Source organism: Orussus abietinus, unplaced genomic scaffold (genome assembly GCF_000612105.2).
Source record: "Orussus abietinus isolate OABI.00-Male unplaced genomic scaffold, Oabi_2.0 scaffold295, whole genome shotgun sequence".
NCBI classification, from domain to species: Eukaryota; Metazoa; Arthropoda; class Insecta; order Hymenoptera; family Orussidae; genus Orussus; species Orussus abietinus.
This window is the reverse complement of record NW_019394443.1, coordinates 47,252-67,573: the sequence shown is the minus strand read 5'-3', so window position 1 is coordinate 67,573 and position 20,322 is coordinate 47,252. Positions and strand designations below refer to the sequence as shown.

Below are 20,322 nucleotides of genomic sequence, written 5' to 3'. Positions count from 1 at the left end.
CTCGCGAGGACTCGTACCAAAGTCATTTTAAATTCGATGACACATTTCATACCTGTTCCGGTATTATGAAAGGCTCATTCTATATATGTATATATCAAAACATCAAAATATTTATAAAACTTTTCTCCAAATTGAGTGCACCGAATCCTTTGAAACTTCAGCCATTTATGCGTGATTATTCCTACTCTAAGAAATAACGCGATGCTAGTGAAATTTCATTTTTCCAAAAAAAGAAAATATGTGTCCTTGGAACTAGTCTGGGATAATTGAAAAAATGTTTTAAAAATGAAATTTCACGAGCACTTCTTAGGGCCTTTATAATGACGTGCCGAAGTTCCACATGAGTCGGTGTACCTAGGATGAAGAAATGTTTGACACATATTTTGACGTTTCGATACATATAGAACGACCCTTTCATAACACCTTAATCTCGAATGAACGACAAATCGAATGAAATAAACAATCCCGACAATAATTCCTATTTAATTTCCCTAGTATTTCCGACCGATTAAATTTATCTCCGCCTAATCCTGCGGCGTAATAACACCTGCGGTACATAACCTCACATTTTCTCGCGTGAATTAACCGCGCCGTGTATTACACTCCAAACACGTCAATCGTAAACATTGGATATTTCTTATTGGCCCGCGAAAGTTCCCAGGGCGACCTCGCGGTGAAACTGGGTTTCTCCGGGTGCGGATTTCGAGTGAGCGCGGTTTCCCCACCGGAAGTTCGTCCGACCGGGCCGAATCTCTGCCGCCATCTTTTATGCGCCATCGGACGTCAAGTTTCCCGATCTCTAATCAACTTTTTTTTTTTCCGCAGGGCCGTTTATCCGGTGAGTCACGGTGGCCGCTCTAAAAATCGCCTAAGTGACCGGATGACATTTTTTTTTTCCCTCTCCCGTGGCTCCATTCCGTCGATAAAGCTCCGTTTGCTTAATTCAACCGCGACGAGTTTGGCTGGTCTAGCCGGAGTTTTTTGTCGCTCGTCTTCAAGTCCGCGCGTCGCGGTTATCGCCGATAGCGGAACAGCGTTTTCCACTCAGTAGCGGAACGCCTGCTGACGGTTTCGGCCGGTCCTCTCTCCTCAGTTCTGCGGACAAGTTTGTAAATTGAATTTCTGCCCGACAGCGGAAGGGCCGCTCCGTATTCCCGCCCGCAACGGCGTTCGCCGGTTTTTTGTGGCGCGACCGCAACGTCCGAGATGCAGTTATACAGCGAGGCTCTGCGGCTTTGTTATGAAATAGGACTTGAAAGCGAAATGCTCTCTCTGCTTACCGTCAGTTATCCCCTCCTCCCGTTAGTGATTAGCTTTTCTATCGCCTAATCAACACCGCAGGGACGTAAATTTCGATCGTAATCGTTTCTTGGAGCGATCGCTGCACCGTCATGCAGTCGCTGCTTGCAGCGGGAATTCTGTCGAGGATGAAGAAAATTTCCGATGGGTCACTTTTCCTCTGTATTAAGGTGGTACAAAAGTGGCAATCGACGGGTCGTTGGTTATCCAACTTTCCTCCGAACTGGGTGTACCGAATAGTTAGACATTTCTCCACGCGAATATGGGAGCCTTAATGAAGATCCTGACCCCCATGAAATTTCTAATTTTATGAGATATAACTATGTATACTTAAATTATAAATAATATGTAGACCTTAATGACGGTCCTGACCATCATGAAATTTCAATTTCTATAAAGAAATTTACAATGTCGTTTGTGAACTAGTTTAATAAATGTGAAATTTCATGTCTGGTCCTTCCTCAGGGCCCACATATTCAGGTGGTCAAATTTCTGACGTTTCGGTGCAGCCAGGAGAAAAGTTTCACGATTTCGCTTTCATGTCGCCTTAAATATGGATATGGAGAACGGTATTTTAGGGTGGAGGGGAGAGTATGGGAGTCGAGGTTTATCGCGAGGATTCTTTTTCGATGCAGTTTAGCCTCTAACTGCATCAGGTGCACCTCTGGCCGTGTCCCTCCCACTTGCGGGCCTGGCCGTGCAATTACATATTGCCGGGGTTATCGCGGGGATAATTTAGCCCGAGGCGAGTCGTGAGGCCGCGACGGAATGAATAGCGCGCGATTATCGTTTAGCCCGATAACGATAAGCGACGCATTAAGCCAAGCCCCTCGAAGACATACCCAGACCTGGCCGGTATCAAAGGAATTGCCTAGACCGGCAACAGGACTGTCCCCAGATAAAACGAACGCTGAGTCGACGAGTGGCGTTTGATTAAATAATTAAATAACTAATTAATTAATTAATTAAATCGCGACGCGAATGGCGTGAATTAAAGGCTTGTACTGTAACAAAATGGCCGAATTTATGGGGCGGCTCGCCATTTTGGATGGACCTTTGATAGGGCCCCGGTACGCGGAGGAAACGCCGCGGTCGGGCTGCATCTCGATTCCGCGGCGAGCCGGAGATCCCTTCGAGATTGCCGTCGTTAGATGCGAAAACGGAGCGAGACCGACTCGTACGCTCGATTTCACGTACTCACAGGGAGAGTGCCCTGGATTCGATCGGAATCCGATCGCACCTTGTCTTGGTGGAGGTGCTCACCTGGCGCGCAAGGCACTAAACTTTATTAGACATAAAAAAAATCAGTTAGGCAGAAAAGTTATTGGAAAGACTCGTAAACCGCAAGAAATGTATCCAGGGTTCATTTTTACTGCCAAATCTAATTGTTGAGTCTTGCCATAGTGGAGGTGCTTACATTGCGCTTAAAGCTTTTCGAGTTTTCAAATATTCCCGGTAAAAAAAGATTATTTGCAAAGAAAAGTTGTTAGAAAGACCTGTAAACCGCGAAAAATGTATGCAAGTCTCACTTTTACTGCCAAATCTGATCGTCGAGTCTTGCCTTGCCTTACTTGGCGCCACATACAAAAAGAAAAGTAAAACTAGAGACATGGAATCTTTTCATAATTCTTTAATTAACCACCCCTTAAAAATAGTCCTCAAACATGTCAACACAGTTCAAGCAACAATTTCTCGACACATCCGAAGTTAATCTCGAAAGCGTGTCTCACCTCGTTATCCGATACACGCTTATCCGTAACATCGCGAAGAGTAGCAGTAAGATAAACGGCGTGTAATCCAGATAGAATTTCACGTATACATAAAATTTTGTCCAAGGTCTTGACTCCGCGATTCGTTATGACACTAAGTCAATGGGGTGAGGACGAGGGGCGTTAATAATCCCCGTATCCTCGTTACTCAGCCGGCAACGAGAGGAAGACATCTTCCGAGGCAACGAGTCCTAGAGATATTCTAGATCATAATTTCTCGGCGGTGGAGGGGCGATAATCCGAAAGTTAGGAGAGGGTTTACGAGTGAAACCGGCTTTAAGGTCCGCCATGGCGCTCTCTAGGTGACGTCCGTGGCCGAGCTTTACGTTCTCATTAACGATCTCGTCCATGGGGACGTTTAGCGTGCTAATTAAGACCGGCGAGAGGAAGAGGGAATGCGGCATGCAAGATTTTCCCTCTTCCCTGGTTTTTGCCCTCGCGTTTACGCCTTTTTTTACCGCTCGACTCAGAGGCGGCCATTTTGTCGTTAATATAGATAAAGCTTGGGAACAAAGACCGTTGGGGGGCTCCTTTGGGAAAAATGGCCAGAATTCGAATTCCTGACCCGAGGCTGCTGGCAAAGCGTGTCCGGCGCGTGCATAGCAATGCGCGTTGCATAAAGTGCGGCGAGTGAGCGGCTGCAGTGGCGCCGGCTGCAACTTCGGGGCGCCTCGTAAATACTGTCATTATAATTCAATTTGATATTAATTCGCACCGGGACGAGCGGTGCTCATCGCGGCCTGGGTAATTCGAGACTCCGAGGAGTTTGTTCTTAATTCCCTGGGAGGTTTCCGGCATTTCGCAAATTTGTGGGGACTCGCGCATTTTCGGCCGCTTCTTGCACGTTTTTGAAAGGCTTGCCAATTTTTTGCCAACTCTTGCTAATTTTCAGCCGCTTGGGAACTTTCGAGGGATTTCCGAATTTTCGGACGGCTCTTGGGAATTTTCCGGCGCCTCTTGCACATTTTTAGAAGGTTCCCTGCGTTCCTCCGTGTACCATCTTTGTCTCTTTCGATTTCGTCCTTTCAACGTGCACTGTTAAAAATATTCATAAAATTCGTATGCCTTTAGTATATAAGGTTGTGATCAAATAATATGAAAGAAAGAAATGAATTAGTATACATTAAGGATAAACTTTGAAATGAACTTGTAATATCGTATTATAATTCTATGAAAGTGGGTAGAAAAACGAGTACATTAATATACCTGAATTAATAACATGTTAGAATAGTGGTTTGGGAATGCTGGAAAAAATATCGTTTTTCAAAACTGTTATTTTTGTTAAACGATATTTTTTTTTTTTAACAGGGTGCGGACGAAATTCATGGGTCCTTCTCGTATACAGTACAAAGATTCAATTAAGTCCGCCGGTGGACTCGACTGAGACCACCAAATGCTGAATACGTACATTGAGATAAAAATATCATTAAACCAAAGGAGCACTTCATTGAATAGTACCAAAGAAATATTTTGTTAATTCAATGAACAATTATTTGACTCAAATGAACCGAAATAAAGTGCCATAATTCCGAAGAAACGTTCCATCCAAATTCATTCGAGTCAAATTATTCTTTGAGTCGACAAAATATTTCTTTCATTGATTGACATTTTTATCTCAGTGTTGCACGATTAGAAAGGGGCGAAGAGACTGTAATAGTAAGAGAATTTATTTTCTCTTTTTCGAGAAAGAGAGAGTATTCCGGATTGAGTGATGCCTATCTCGAGGGAGTTCCCGTTGCAACAAAGGCGCCTCCACCGCTCGCGCTTTCTCCGGCTCCGAGGATCCGATCGATCGTCGATCGATCACATACGTGCCACCCGGGAGGGGGAGGGCCATTATTCCCTCTCGCTATCGAGCCGAGTCGCTAACTGCCCTCCGGAGGTTCCCGCGTGATAGCACCGATGGCATAACCCCGGGAGCCTCCCACTTGCCACCTCTTTCTGGAGATCATCGGCGATACTACCTAACCTAGGCGAGTCTGCGCGTAAGGGCGGGAGAAAGCGCTATCGGCATCCGATCGTCGATTTCAGGGTCGATATCGAGCCGCGTGTGTCCACCTACGAGCCGACAAACTGGTGGCGCAACCGATTTTGCCCAGTGATTTATAGATCGCGGCCAACGCCGGTCGAGGGGGCATATTATGCAGTCGGCTTTCACCGTGCGCTCGCGACCAACGGGGAATAACGGAGACAGTTTATTAGCTGCTCCTTAGAGGGATGAGAGGGGGCAAGAAGAAGAGTGGAGGGGGAGAAAGAACCTTATCGCGCGCCACTGTACGGTAGTCCTCCCCGCGACCTTATGAAAGCGTGCACCTGAAAGATCATTCGTAAGTGAAGCTTTCCTCCGAACTGGGTATACCGAATCGTTTTGAGCTTTACAACGCGAATATGGAGGCCGTAATTAAAGTACTGATACCCATATAAATTCAATTTTTTTTTTTTTCAAAATTTCTTCACAGTTTTTAAATGTTTTCATTAAACGTAAAATTGTATGGGTGTCAGAACCTTCCTTAGAGTCTTCGCATTCACGTTGTAAAGTTTGAAACGATTCGGTACGATCTATTCGGAGGAAAGTTTCACAAACGAGAGTTCTTTGATGCCACTTTCATGTCACCTTAAAGGTCGCCGTGGTGCGCAAAGTGGACGTCGACTCCGTAATTTTGTACCAATTCACGTGTTTCATCGCTCATTTTAAATAGGACCAAATTATCTGGGTACGTACCTGTTCCGAATCTTAGATTTCAGTGTTGGCTTCATGTTACGGCTATTCAATGTTGTTACACTTATGTATAACTGTAGCATCGAAGCAAACCTGAAAATCGAGTATTCGGGAGCGCTGCAGACTTGGATAATGTTGGTCCCTTTAAATTTGGCGGTTAAAAAGGGAAATCTGAGTAATATTAAGATTCTTAATATATTATTTCGTGAATTTGTAAGGAGTGGGCAAGCTCCTTAAGGCCAGGAGTTCTCAGACCCATGTTACGTGACGTGACGTCACTTGACGCTTTTTTAAGACGTTGGTCCTTGCCCTTTTATCCCTTTTTTTTAGGATCCATCGAGACCACGGATGTCTCGATGTCCCGGGGGCGCAAGGGAGCAAAAAGCCGGTAAAAATCGAGCCACGTAATCGAGAAACCGCGCGATCGAGAAACCGGCGAGAGTCGAACAATGGAGAGTCGAAGAGACCGGCGATCGTCGCCGGGACGAAGACCGATCGAGAAAGTGCATCTCGAGACCCGCCGACTCGCTCGCCGTTCCCGGGCCCATGGGCCATGCCCATCATAGGCCGACGTGGGAAACCACCGGGCTCGAGAATATAAATCGGGAAATTTATTACCCCGGCCCAGCGCACAGCTGGACATTTGAAATTCCGATCGCGAGCGAGGCCTCCGGGAAGCAACAGGTGGAACTCGAGGGGTCACCGCCTTCGGAGAGGCTGGACTCCTCGCATTTTCGGGAATTTCGCAAACCCTCGTTTATCACCCGAGGGGTTATTCGTTCACGCAATCATGGATTTTAAATCACGAAATCGTGTGGAAATCAGCTCGAAATCGCGAGCAGAAATCGCAGGAAATAGTTGATAATCTCCAAAACGTTGTCACGATTTTACGGCCGAACGTCCCCGTTACTTAATCGCATTGTTGTTTATCATGTGAAGTCAAAGGCAATCGATTCTCAAAGAAGGAAATCGGCTTCATTGATTTCCGAATGAACGGTTCCTCGAGTCACTCGGGCAATCGTGCATTCTAATGCTCGAAATCACCTGGACATCGCAAGCGGAAACGAATTTTCAAATGAAGTGCATAACATATGTTATAAATTTGGTACACAAGTACGTGAAATTGACAATTTTACTAGAACCTTCCGTGCTAAAAATGAATTTGCCGAATTTTTCTAACAGGGCATCCCACGGTGCCAAACCAGTACCGGTGCCCCTAATTGGTCTTGCCAGGAGTGACTCGCTTTTGCTCTCGGGAGCGGCGAAAGAAGTAATTAGCGAAAATAAAAGTGTCCGCGAAAACGTCCGGGCCCGGAGGAAAGCGACGATGGACTAGGATGACGGAAAGGATCCCCGGAGAGGCGAGTCCTTTCTCGTTACGCCGGGCTTTCGTCGTGTACCGATAACCTCCGTTGGTTGCACAACTTCGTCCTCCCCTTGCGCCTCTCTCTCTCTTTCTCGCTCCATTCTGGCCTCGATCTCGCGGCGGAACGAAAGCGCCATTAACGAAGAAACATAGACGTTGTAATTGCAGTTCACCCGATCCAAATCGTAACGCGTTCTTGCTACGGCGGCGTCGTGCCCCCGGGATATGAAAGTCCTCGTAGTTTAGAGTCGACTACGAACTCGGCGACGTTTCTAAAACCCAATTTCCACCTCGAGTTCGCGCCTTGTCGAAAACGATTGGCCGCTCGAAATAGAGCGGCGTAAAAGCTACTCAATGTTTTTCTATTTTTATTCGGACGAAAGGGGTGGAGCATACGTCGGCTTAGAAGAAAGATTTTTAGCTCGGTTTATGCAAATATCCCGTACAGGGTTCTCCGTGAAGGTAGTAAAAAGGTAGAAATACATTCGCAAATATCAAATATTTTTCCTTAATTTTATTCAAACATGAGGGTGAAATATGGATCGGTCTGAAATGACGGATCTTCGGGAAATTGTCGGCACGTGAAGATATTAATGACTCCGCGATCGGAGATCATTAATAGATAAGTCATTTCCCACGAGCGCTTACTAAATTCCTGAATATCAAATAAAATCATTTTTATTTCAACCCGTGCTAAGATGCAAAAAGTGAAGTACGCGTTGGTACATGCCGAATGATTTCCTGAAATCATCCGTAGATATATTTTCCTCGGGTGCGCATTAAATTCGTGAATATGAAAATTCGTAATTTTTTCGCAACCCTTATCAACCCTTTGCACTTCAAGCAATTTGGCTATACGCAGGTAGTCAACTCAAAGATCTGACTTTAGGACTGCAAAGGGTTAATATAGAAAAATTAAAGTACGAGTCGGGACAAACTTACCGATTTCCTGAAATCTCCGTACCACGAGGAGGTAGGAGTGGGTCCGCGATCGGAGGTCAGGAGTAGGTGAGGCATTTCCCTCGAGTGGAGTCCTCGGGTGCAATTTGCGGAGTGCGAGGGGGCAGCGGGGCGCATAAATAAGGGGGGACGGGGGCAGAGCGGCCTCGGCCCTTCCTCGTAGAGGCGCGCGCGCGCATCGTGGGTCTCCACGTGTACCCGCGTGTACTCGCGGGTACCCACGGGGACGCACGGGGACGCACGACACACGAGTGGCGCGCTCCGCACCGGGATCGCTTCTCTCTGTGCCGTTACGCGTGCGCGGCGCCCGCGAGGGGGAGAGAGAGGGCGCGCGCGGCGGCGCCCCGAGGGCGAGGGAGACGGCGCGAGGGAGAGAGGTCGCCACCGGGACCGGGAGAGCGGTGTGTCGAATGACTTCCTAGAGGCGCGCCTGTCACGACGCCTCGGGTCATTGGTCACCCGGTGCTTATCTCGGACCGACTGCGGGCCATCTCTCAGGGAGCTGCTACGGCGCCGAGACACAATGCGCCGCTTCCGTGGGTCGCGATCCGTCCGATCGGCCCCCTCCATCGTGATCTCTTTCCAGGCGAGAGGAATGAATTTCCCAAGGGTCACCCCCGATCTATTCCAGCCTCCCAAATCTTAGCGTCTTACAAATGTTTGGACATCTTGGAATTTTCACGCGGCCTTAGCGAATTTTTGAACGCCTTTGAACATTTTTGGGGCATTTGCGATATCGTGGGCGCCTCTGGTATATTTTTGGATTTGCGACTTTTCGGGCAACTCTTGTGGTTTCTTGGGTGTCTCTCGTGAGGTTTCGCCCTCGTTGCGAGAGCCGAGTCGGGATCCAGGTACTGACTCAGTTCGGCGTTCGGTTTCAGATGGGGCAGAGGAGAGGCCGGTCGTGGCATCCGTAGTCGGGAGGAGGAGATGGCCGCGACGGACGGGCAGATCGTGGTGGCGGCGGCGCGCTGGGCCGAGGAGGCGGCCTACCTGCGCGAGTTCGTCTCCAAGTGCCGGCTGCCGGCGGTGATCAAGATCACGAAGGGCCAGTACGGAGGACTGGGGGTGCCGACGCTACCGGCGCCGAGTCTGCAGAGCACGGCGCTGCTGGTCTCGGCGGGCCGTCGGCGGAAGATCGTCGCGCAGGCGGTGAAGATCAAGGAGGGTCGGCGAGTAGTAGGGGTGGGTCCTCGACTGGCGATCCCGGACACCTACGCGGGCTACTTCGAGATCCTGAGCGAGGAGGGGCGGGCGGTCCGAGGCATCGAGTCGGTCGGCGAGCTATCTCGGCGGTGCCCGGAAGAGGGGGCGTTGGTGCGCGAAACTCTGCGCGGCATCGCCTGCAAGGTCGAGGACTCGGGCCTGGTGGTGCCCGAGGGTACCCGCACCCTGGCCGCCGGGGAGACGATCAGCACCGCAGGGGAGGTGACGCTCCCGGGGCGCGGCAGGTTCCTGCGCTGTCTGGACTGCCGAGGGGACAGCGTGCTGCTAGCGCTGGAGCAGCGCGCCCGGTTCAGCGCGCTAGCGAGGGAGGATAACATCAGCGGCGCCCACACCGCCCGGGCGCTGCTCAGCAAGCGGCTGCCCCTGACCGTCCGCCTCGTCCATGGGCAGCCACCGCGTGGCCTCAAGTCCTCCTCGCACTTCCTCCCCGAGCTGCGTCTTCTGTCGACTTTCGAGGAGGAGCACGTGTTCGCGCTGCCCCTGCAGCGCGAGGCGGCCGCCGTGGCGCTGCCCCTTGCCGCGCCGCTTAAGCTCGTGCGGGCGCGCAACGAGGAGGCGCTGCGCGTGCTGCCGGAGTTCGCGCGGCTCGTCGAGCGCGCCTCGCGACTCGTGGCGGACGTGGCCGACCGGGCGCACGTGCTGGACGGGCGGCTGGGCGAGGGCAAGCCGCGCGCTGCCCGCGCCGGTCCCGCCGCGCCCGCGGCCGCCCCGGCCGGCTTCCTCCGGCGGTCGGCCAGCTCGGATGGCGCCGCCGCCTCCGCCTCGCCGAACGGCCACCACCGCCACGGCCACCACCACCACCACCATCACCACCACCACCACCACCAGCAGCCGGCGGCACCTCAGCACTACCACCACGGCCACTACCCCCGGGACGAGAACCGCGTGCCTCCTTCCTACACCGAGGTTTACGACGAGATCGACCAGATCTACGACTACGTCAGAGGATTTGCGCCCCTGCCCAAGAGCGCCCGCTCGCCCTATGAGCCCGCGCCCGCCGCCACCGCGCCCGTCTCCCAGCCGAGCCCACCCCTCACGCCCGCCGCCGTCCCGAGCGGGCCGCCTCTCGACGACCGACCCGAGCCTCCGCCCATCGAGACCATCCCCACCAAGAAGATCCAGGCCGAAAAGAGGACCCGCCGCGCCGTCAAGGAGGCTCCCCTGCCCAGGCTCGAGAAACCCCCACCTCTCGCCAAGCTTTACGTCAAGAACAGCGGCACTCAGCGAGGTCGCCCCCTCCTCAGGCAGAAGAGCGCCTCCCCTCTCAAGGAGACCCCGCCGGGATTCAAGGGCGGCTCGCCCCTCTTCAACATCCGGTACAAGAGCCTCACCAACCTGCAGCAGGCCATGGAACTGGATGGCACCCTCGATTCCAGCCATTCGGGGGGCAGGACCTCCGGGGACTCCGGGGCTGGCGCCAAGCTCCCGGAAAAGAGGTACGTCCACTTGCTCGGCCATTTAGGGGGAGGGTTAACCTTTTGCATTCTAGAGGCCACTCTTAGTCGGCACAGGTGACTCGAATGGCAGATGCACCGACTGCAAGGGGTCGAGATGATATGAAAGTGTCATATATATATATATAAAAGTCAAAATAATTGTACAACTTTTCTCCAGACGATCATGATCCTTTTGAAGGGCTCGATTTTTCCAAACAAATTTTGTTTATTCATCGCGGACAACTAAAAAAAAAATTAAATTTCTCGAGTTTCAAGACCTTTGTTAGGATCTCCATTGTCACGTATTAAAGTTTAAAATTATCTCCGGTTCGGAGAAAAGTTTTATAAATATTTGGACGTTTTGATATATAGGTATATATACATATATGTGACCCTTTCGTATTACCTTAAGGGCGTTAAATACCCTTAGGCTACATGACCGTCTCATACGGCGCAAGGGTAACAAGCTTGTAGTCAATTTTGCTGCACCGTAAGAATTGTTTGGAAAATACCACACGGTTTATTTAAATTGATATGAAGGTGGGCTTGATGGTGCCGGAGAATGTATTGTCGAGTAATGGTTCGTTTTGTCGATAAAGGTAAATTTTCGAACCTTTGTGATGTTCGTACTTACGTTCAATTTTTAGGGGATGATCCGATGTCGGTGAAACTTTGTCTTTTCAACAGATCTCGCCGACTCAGCAGACCACGCTCTCTTACGAACTTGGTGTGGGAGCTACGGGGCGGAAGCGGAGTCGGCTGTTCCGGGCCGGAAACGCCGCCCGCGTCTTCCGCGACGCCCCTGCCCCCTGCCAAGTGCGGGCCCCGCCTCGCCGTGACCGTTGTGGCGCCCAGACGCGTCGGGACGCTCTACCTCTGACTCGTAAGTAAGAAATTCGAGTTATTTCCGTGAACATATGAAGATATATACCTCAAATATCTATACCATTTATTTGAAATTCATTGCATGTAATTTCAATTTTTTTTTTTTAATTTCTTTGTACACGTAATATTTTCATATCACCTTAAGGTGATTACAACCTCAAATTTTAATTTCTAAAAAAATTTGTTCACAGACATATTTTAATTTTGTATAAAAAAAATGAAATTACACGGGGATCAGAACCTCCCTTAGAGTCTAGGCATTTACTTGGTAAAGTTTGAAACGATTCGGTTAACTCAGTTCGGAGAAAAGTTTCAGGAACGTTTGACTCTTCAGATGCTACTTTGGTGTCACCTTAAGGGCCGATTGTCCCAACGTTCAAGTAAAAAACCCTTAATCATGGATTATTTAACGCGTGATTAGAGTTAATCACCCGACATCGGATGGTTACCAAACAATGGATTTTAATCTTAGGTTAGCCTAATTTTCGTTGGTTTAACATGAATTGCAGTAATTCAATATTAATTAATCATAGTTAAGGAACTTCATCTTAATCACGGTTGGTGCAATCAACTTTAAGTGTTCATTATCTACGCGTTGTCGCGACGCGCTCCGTGCGACACCCGCCCTCGGTGGGACTCCGACCTTAATCGTGGATGAAATGGCGACTCGCTGGTGATTCGAGGCTTGAAAATAGCTGAGGATACCTGAGGATACCCTCAGGTATCGTAAGGCTCAGCGACACCCGCGGACCGGATCGGGCTCGGAGACTCGAGATCGGCCGTAAACGCGGACTCGTCTAGGACTCCCCGCATCGGGAGAAACCTCGGCCTCTCTTTCGCTCGCTCGGTATTATACGAGCCTGGTGGAAGGACGAGTTTGTCGAGTTATCGTCCTAGCAGGGTCCTTAACCTCCTCTCGCACCTTTCTTCGTTACCGCTCATTGGCTCGCGCCCGATGATCGACCGTTAACCCGACGCACCCACGCTCGCTCCCGGACTCTGGTGCAACTTCCAAAGTCGAGGCTGGGCATTGCAGCGAGGTGGATTCCTGAAAGTTGAAATTTCAGAACGTAGAGGTTCGTGCCGTGTTCTGGGAGCTGGTGGTTAGAAGGAGGTCCTGGCGAGTCGGGACTTGGAAGGACTCCCAGGCTCCAGGGTCTTGATCCTGACGGCCGATCCTTGCTCCTGCAGTTGCCAGAGAAAGGAGGCAGAGAGTCCATCCCTTGATTAGGCTTATTAGGGCCTTGTGTCGAACCAACGATCCCGACCACCTTCCCCGAGGTGGATCCTCGGGGAAAAAATGGCCGGCTCGACTCGTTCCCAGGCTGCGGAAATTAGTGAGGTCCGCGTAGGTTAACCCGTCCGGCCTAACCCCGGATCGTTTAAACCCGAGCGCATCGAACGCTCTGCCCTTGGGGGCATTATGACCCTAAAACGTCATCCTTACTGCTCGTCGAGTTAATAGCCCCGATCGCCCGGTGCCTTGACCCAGAAGAGAGGCCTGCGAAGTACGATCCTTTGCCAGGAACGGGGGAACTTCTTCTGGTGGGAGAATGCGAGATCAGGAACGGGCCTACCGGGGTTTCGTAATTTTGCAAGATCAAGAACGACATCGATTTTTTGCTCATCGCTATCTGGTGATAAGCAAATGCAAGACCGGGAATATCATCGTCTTGCACTTTTTGCAAGAGTCGATTTTGCCCGTCACTACTTCGTCGTGATGGGCAAATGCAAGACCGAGACAAAGATCTCCATGGTCTTGATCTTGAGAGGGTGGTCAGGTATTGCTCTTGTATTTTTTATGTGGTCTTGCACTTTTTGCAAATCAAGACAAACTTTGCACGTCAGTCCTTCTTGATGATGGGCAAATGCAAGACCGGGACCAAGACTATCGTGGTCTTGGTCTTGATTCTGCATACTCGAGTCTTGGTTTTGGTTTTGCGAGTTTGGCTAGGTATTGGTCCTGTACTTTTTGCAAGATCGACAAAGACCGATTTCGGTCATCACTAGGAATCTCCTTGGACCGATTTAACTAACTTTCGTTCCCTCGATCGAGACTCTTCCCGATGCATCTCGATGTGTGACAACATCGCGTTGTCGCCGATCGCTCTCCTTGGGACCGGCGAACTTTCTATCGAGGTCCTTGGACGTAGGCTGCCGATTACAAGCAAACCATTGCAATTCGATCTGGAACTAACCGATCCCCGGTGGCGAACTCTCGTCGCTGACCTCGAGGAACCCGGCACATCCTTCGGTACGAGAGGATGTACGCGGGAAGCTGCAAGGATCCCCATACTTCGCTTTATAACGGACCAAAATTTAAAAAAAAATTATATTATAACATAATCTCAAACTCATACGGTGCACTCATCGGTTTCACTCATGATAAAAATACCAGTTATATAACATATTCTCATATTCTTACGATTTACTCATCTTCCTTCTAAAGACTGTCACGTATTAATTAGCCCCTTCACTTGCAGGATTTCTGCAAAATTGCTCCTAATAAGATACTCCAATAGGTCAGAAATGTGCAAATAACCATCGCGGATGACGCAGAAAGAAACGCGAGTCAATGACGTCTGCTGCGTTTAATTTCTCAGCAATGCGGTAAGTGGAAAGGGTACACTTTCCCCATTTACGCGAGATTTCCGCGAGGGCGTTTACATTTACACCGATAAAAAAGTAAAACCTTTACTGAACCGAAGGAATATTTCTTGAAACAGTACCAAAGAGATATTTGGTTTATTCGGAGAACAATTCTTTGACACGGATGAACTCAAATAAATTCTCATAACTCCGAAGATAGAAGGATTCCGTTGCATCCAATTTATTCGAGATTAAGTAAAGTAATTATTCTTTGAATTGACAGTTTATTTCTTTGGTTGAATGAAATCTTTCCCTCGGTACGGGATGTGACCGGGAAGCTCCCGTGAATTTTGTAGGTGCGGCCGAGGTTTGAACCCAGTCTAAGTGCAACTCTTGGTTGCATCCAGTCTCGACTTTCCTTGTCCCCCCGTGACTTTTCCCCCTTCTCTAATCGCATATTAATGCTCCCTCTGGCCTTTCGTCGCGCTGCCGGGAGAAAGGGAGAGTCCGCGAATTTCTCCTCGCGGCTCGCGAGTGGGCCCGCGCGTTTTCGACCTCGCCCCTGTCTTGCCCCGAAAAGATCGCATATTTGCCGCATTAATCGGCGTCATTGCATGTAAATCGACGAGCCCGTCTCTTCTAGTCGGCGTTACATTGTCGCCGAGTCCGCTCCATTGTCTGCCTACATCCTCCCGGGCGCGGCGGGCTCGCTATGTCGTCCTGACTCACTGGGGCCATTTTTTAACCCATTTACGAGCTAAACCCATGTACGTGCACGATGTACACACGAGGAAGAGGCCCATTCAGGCCGGCTCTTTTTTTCATGGGACCTTTTACGGAAACGCCCACGATGCTCGGACGTGTAACTCCTGCGCGGACGCGGATAAAGGGCCCCTCTATCCGGGCCCGAGGCGGGCTCTTTTGAGGCCCTTTAAGTCCCTCCGTCGCGGTCTTTCCGCCGCGGTTTACCGTAAGAGTGCCGACGCGACTCGCCTCTCTCGGTTCCTCGAACTACCTCGAAGAGGACGGCTCCTTTTCTTTTTTATTCGTATTTCTTGACCGATCGGTTGTTGATTTTAAGGCCCAAGAGCGACGTGGGTCTTAGTTTTGATTAGGCTAGTGATTAAGACGGAATGGAACCGCCAATCTCGCGCAGGTTCTCAGGATCTCGGTGCCGATGTTTAATACGCTAGATTTGGTACACCGAGAATAGAAAATTTCGATGAACCAGAGATACATTTCATTTAATGGCAACGATGAAATATTTTGTTAATTCTAAGAATAATTATTCTACTCGAGTAAGCTGAAATAAATTATCATAATTCCGTATAAATAAGACATACAGTTTGAGTTTATTCGAGTGATATAATTATTCTTTGAATTTGCAAAATGTCTCTTTGGTTCGATTAACTTTCCTTCTTTCTTTGTGTAGCTCGTTCCTTCCTAGTCAAACGAATCCATACTTTTCTGGTACGATCCGTTTGACGTAGTCAGATATTTCTGTAAACGTCATCCGAAGGAGGCTGCGCGAGGCGTACCCCTCCTCGCGTTGTTTCGCAAGGGCTCCGCGCGCTGCCGAAGAGTCCCCTCTGGGGGGGCCGGAATCGGGGATTGCGAAACGACAGAAATCTCTTCCCGGAACCCGGGAGATGGGAGAAGGTTCGTTCCAGGGGCCGATTCGTATCGTCGCCCACGTCCTCTGATAGTCATCGATACGGGGAACGAGGCTGCTCGTCGAGGACTTGTCTCGCGTCGTCCCGCGTAGGAATATAATTGCCTCCAGCCGGCGAAGATCACGGCTAATCGCAGCCGGCCAGCGGAAATCGCCGGCAAATCGGGCCAATTCGCCCGCGTGGGATTCGCAAATCGAAATTAGAGCCGATCGTCGTAGGTAAGGACGACGGCGAGCGGAATCGTTCCCGCAAAGAGCGGAATGGTTCTCGCAAAGAGCGGAATCCTCCTTGCAAGGAGCGGAATCATTCCCGCAAAGAGCGGAATGGTTCTCGCAAAGAGCGGAATCCTCCTTGCAAGGAGCCGAATCGTTCTCGCAAAGTCCGGAATCGCTCCAGCAATGAGTGGAATCTTTCTCACAAAGAGCGGAATCTTTCCCGCAAAGAGCGGAGCGAGGGCATTGCATCAGAGACCGACGACGTGCCCTGGTTTTCGCATGCACCGGTACCCGCCCAAACGATGGAGTCACGAACCTCCATCGACCCATCCATTAGTATGTACCAAGAGAAGGTATCGTGTGTTCCCAGATGACGGGAACTTCGCGGCACGCTCGCGGGTTCTCCTCATCCGACGTCACGCTGACGTTCCCAGGGGTCGGCGACGACGCTTCGGATCGTCGTCTACTTTCCTCCCGATTTTTCAAACGCGACCAAAGATAGATCATGTATCGTCGCATATTGTCCCCAGATTTTTCGAGCGAGATTTCCCTACACTGGGAAGAAACATTTCATCGAACCAAAGATACATTTCTTTGAATAGTACCAAGGTTATATTTTAATTCAAATAATAATCATTTCACCCGAATGAACTCAAATATATTGGATACATTTCTTCGGAATTATGATCATTTATTTCAGCTTCTTCGAGTCAAATAGTTATTCTCTGAATTAGCAAAATACTTCTTTCATCCTATTCGAAGAAATACTTCCTCGGTTCCATGAATTTTTCTTCTCAGTGTACGGTTACTTCAGCCGGTCTCCAAGGCAACGCGTCACTCGGAGTTCGTCACGATATGAAACACTACTGAGAAAGTTAATGTTAAAACGCAGCGCCGTACAGTAAAAAATTAGATTTAACAATTAATAACGGCCTGACCGTATGCTCTAGAATTGTACAGGCAGTTGTATAACTGTCGAAAACTTATGTATTTATTGACCATTATACTTTAGCAATAAATCTCTTTTTTCCATTTTTCGATATCGAGGAAATAAATTTTCCATTTCACGCGTCGGCTTCGTCAGAGGAATAATTTCACATTCCGATGTCGAGAAGTTATTTGTTTTTCGACAATGCATTGCATTTTTTTCTCGATGACTTTGATGCTGGCTGATGCGACGTGCGCCGAGGCCGGTCTCGCGCACGCGTGTGCGTCGGTCGCTTTAATCGCGAGTGCCCCGCCCGGTCGTGCACACGGACGCGCATGCGCGTGAGCGACTACGCACGCATGCGCTCACGTACGCGCGTGCGTGGGCGGAGACCAGTAGCCGGTCGGCCACACGGCCGGTTGATCGGCCTGTTGGACCGTGACGTGCAACCACTACCACTTTATTATTACTACTGGCGTAGTACTCCGCTCCTCCACTACTTCGGGCCTGGAGGTTTATTGCACTCGGCCGATCAAACGGTGCACGTCGGTAGCGCCTCTTCAGGGTGTCCTTCGTGGGTCCAGGTCTTTCTATGCATCGCCACGAAGAAAACTTGATGTTTTTTTATTGAACATCGGTAGCGTTCCTTCAGGGTCGCCCTGGTCGATCTAAGTCTTTCTAGGCATCGAGACGCTGAAAATTTTATGATTTTTATTGCATTCGGCCGATCAAAGGGTCCACGTCGGTAGCACTTCTTCAGGGTGTCCTTCGTGGGTCCAGGTCTTTCTACGCATCGCCACGAAGAAAACTTGATGTTTTTTTATTGAACATCGGTAGCGTTTCTTCAGGGTCTCCCTGGTCGAATTAGGTCTCTCTAGGCATCGAGACGCTGAAAATTTTATGATTTTTATTACATTCGGCCGATCAAAGGGTCCACGTCGGTAGCGCTTCTTCAGGGTGTCCTTCGTGGGTCCAGGTCTTTCTATACATCGTCACGAAGAAAACGTGATGTTTCTTTATTGCACATCGGTAGCGTTTCTTCAGGATCTCCCTGGTCGATCTAGGTCTTTCTAGGCATCGAGACCCTGAAAATTTGATGATTTTTATTGCTCTCGGCCGATCAAACGGTGCACATCAATAATACCTTTTCAGGGTGTCCTTCGTGGGTCTTGGACTTTCCCTGCATCGCGTCACTGAAAATTTGACGTTTTACTGCACTCGGCAAATGAAGCGGTGCGTATCGGAAGCGCTTCGGATTTTTTCACGCATCGCGACGTGAATGTTGTAATTTGATGTTTCGGCGCGTAGAGTAAGGACTATAATCTGGTAAAAATAGGACGTCTAAGAGAGCGTTGGGTGGAGTTTATCTGGAAGACGAGAGTCGAATTCTCCAGCGGGAGGACGTTCGAATGCATAACGATTGGGTCGCGTGACGTAAGAGGCGAGGAGAGTCCCCTTTCGTTCGGAATGACGTGAATAAAGGATTCGGCTTGCCTTCTCATGTTCTTCCGTCCCTTTCTTTCTCTTTTCTTGCCCTTTAGTTTCGACGACCCCGCGGTTTCTACTGCGGTCCTGGCTCGCCCGATTCTTCCGACATTTAGGAAATTCTCCGGCCACATAACGCATGAAAATTTCGCACATAATGCACTGACTTTTCCACGCGATTCCACATGATTATAACTCACCGATGTAACTAATCTTTTTGACAACGATCAGTTAATCTCAGATTAGTCGGATCCAGTTCGCTCCGTTAAAAGTTAGGTTAGATTAAAATCCGCAGTTAGGTTTGACGATCGTCTCTAACCGCGCGTTTAGTAATCATCTATCGACCCTCAGAAAAGAAATTCATAGAACCAAAGAAACATCTTGTTCATTGAAGGAATTATTTTACTCGAATAAAGTCGAATAATATCGTCGTCATTCCGAATAAATTTTGCCTCCAATTTGTTCGAGTTTTAGTCAATTATCGTTTGAATTAACAAAATATTTCTTTGGTACTGTTCTACTCAGTTTGGTACTGCTTTGGTACTGTTTTACTCAGCGAATTTAACTCGAATGTTGATGCCAGCGACTCGATGGGTCTTATAAATGCTTTCAACGGTGCGCCTGGTTCGCCGGTCACGTTGGTTCCTACGGTTCCTTCGGGTTATCCGGTTCCTCCGGTACCGACGTGGTACCATGGGTTTGCCGGCCACGATCAGATGGATGGCTCGTGGGTCTCCACTCGTCGGTGTTACTCGCGAGCGATACCATCGCGTCTCGGCAGCCCCCGCTCGAGTCCCCTCGAACTTTATCATCGGCCAGCACACCCACTGCCCGACCGAGACCTTAAGGACCATCCGGGACAAGTCCCGGTCCGCTCAGATGGGACGCGACGATGCTCCTTAGCGACCCTCGCGAACATCCTCGGCGACATGCACTAGGAAGTCGCTCGATCGGATCGATTCCCATGTGCAGATCTCCAGAATGGTTCCGTAGGGCCTCGTCCGATGCATCTCCCGGTTGTCTTTCCTCTCACGCTCTGTGGTCTCTTTATATTTCCTTTATATTTTCACTTTTTCGTTTGCTTTTTATTTTGGCCATTTAAATTTACTTTTCATTATTACTTTCAACATCATCCAAATAAAGCTTCTAACGGTGAAAGGGTTTCGTCTTTGAGAGCAACGCGTTTCTTCATTTCTTGTCGTTAATTACTATTCATCTTTGTCCTAAGGATCAATGCTTCCCGTAAAATTATTTTCAAAGTTCGTTACTCTCCGCTAATCGACATTTAAACTGGAATGACAATAAGACAAACGGAAAGTAAAAGTAATCAGGCCTAAAGTCAGCAGTACCGAACGTGTAATGGGCATTGTTCCTTTTTAGGAGAATTATGTTGCTTACGTAGCAGCGATATTATTCGCGTGAAAAAATATCGCCGGGGTTGGTACCGATTGCTTGGTGTCGCACCTTTGGGCTTATCCTTATCTTTCCTCGGCATGAATCCCAGATCGCGGTAAACGACTAAGGACACTTCTCACGTTTCCCAAAAATCGCGGAAAAATGTCCCACCTGTCGCTTGGTAAGCAGACCCCATGGATATCTCTTCAGTATCCTCTTTACGACTCCTCGTGAACTTGACTCGCCGCGATGTTTGCGCAGTGCTCGCACGCTCCTCACCTCGAGAACGTTCCGTTCTCACACTCTCGTTAAAGGCGAGCAGAGGCGCTTCGTTAAACGGCCGGCGAGAGTCGTAACTGCACCCAGTGCAAATTTA

The 20,322-nt window shown here is 49.4% G+C and overlaps 1 protein-coding gene across 1 annotated transcript in view; it reads left to right on the top strand.

Annotated features, from left to right (window-relative positions):
• The window catches only part of LOC105697177, a 79,382-nt gene that overhangs the window by 36,468 nt on the left and 22,592 nt on the right, over nucleotides 1-20,322 (top strand). Inside the window, exons 2-3 of the mRNA XM_023432378.1 lie at nucleotides 8,995-10,776; nucleotides 11,464-11,659. Coding sequence (XP_023288146.1) covers nucleotides 9,044-10,776; nucleotides 11,464-11,656 — 1,926 coding nt within the window. The 5' untranslated portion in view covers nucleotides 8,995-9,043 and the 3' untranslated portion in view covers nucleotides 11,657-11,659. The remainder of the gene's footprint in view (nucleotides 1-8,994; nucleotides 10,777-11,463; nucleotides 11,660-20,322) is intronic.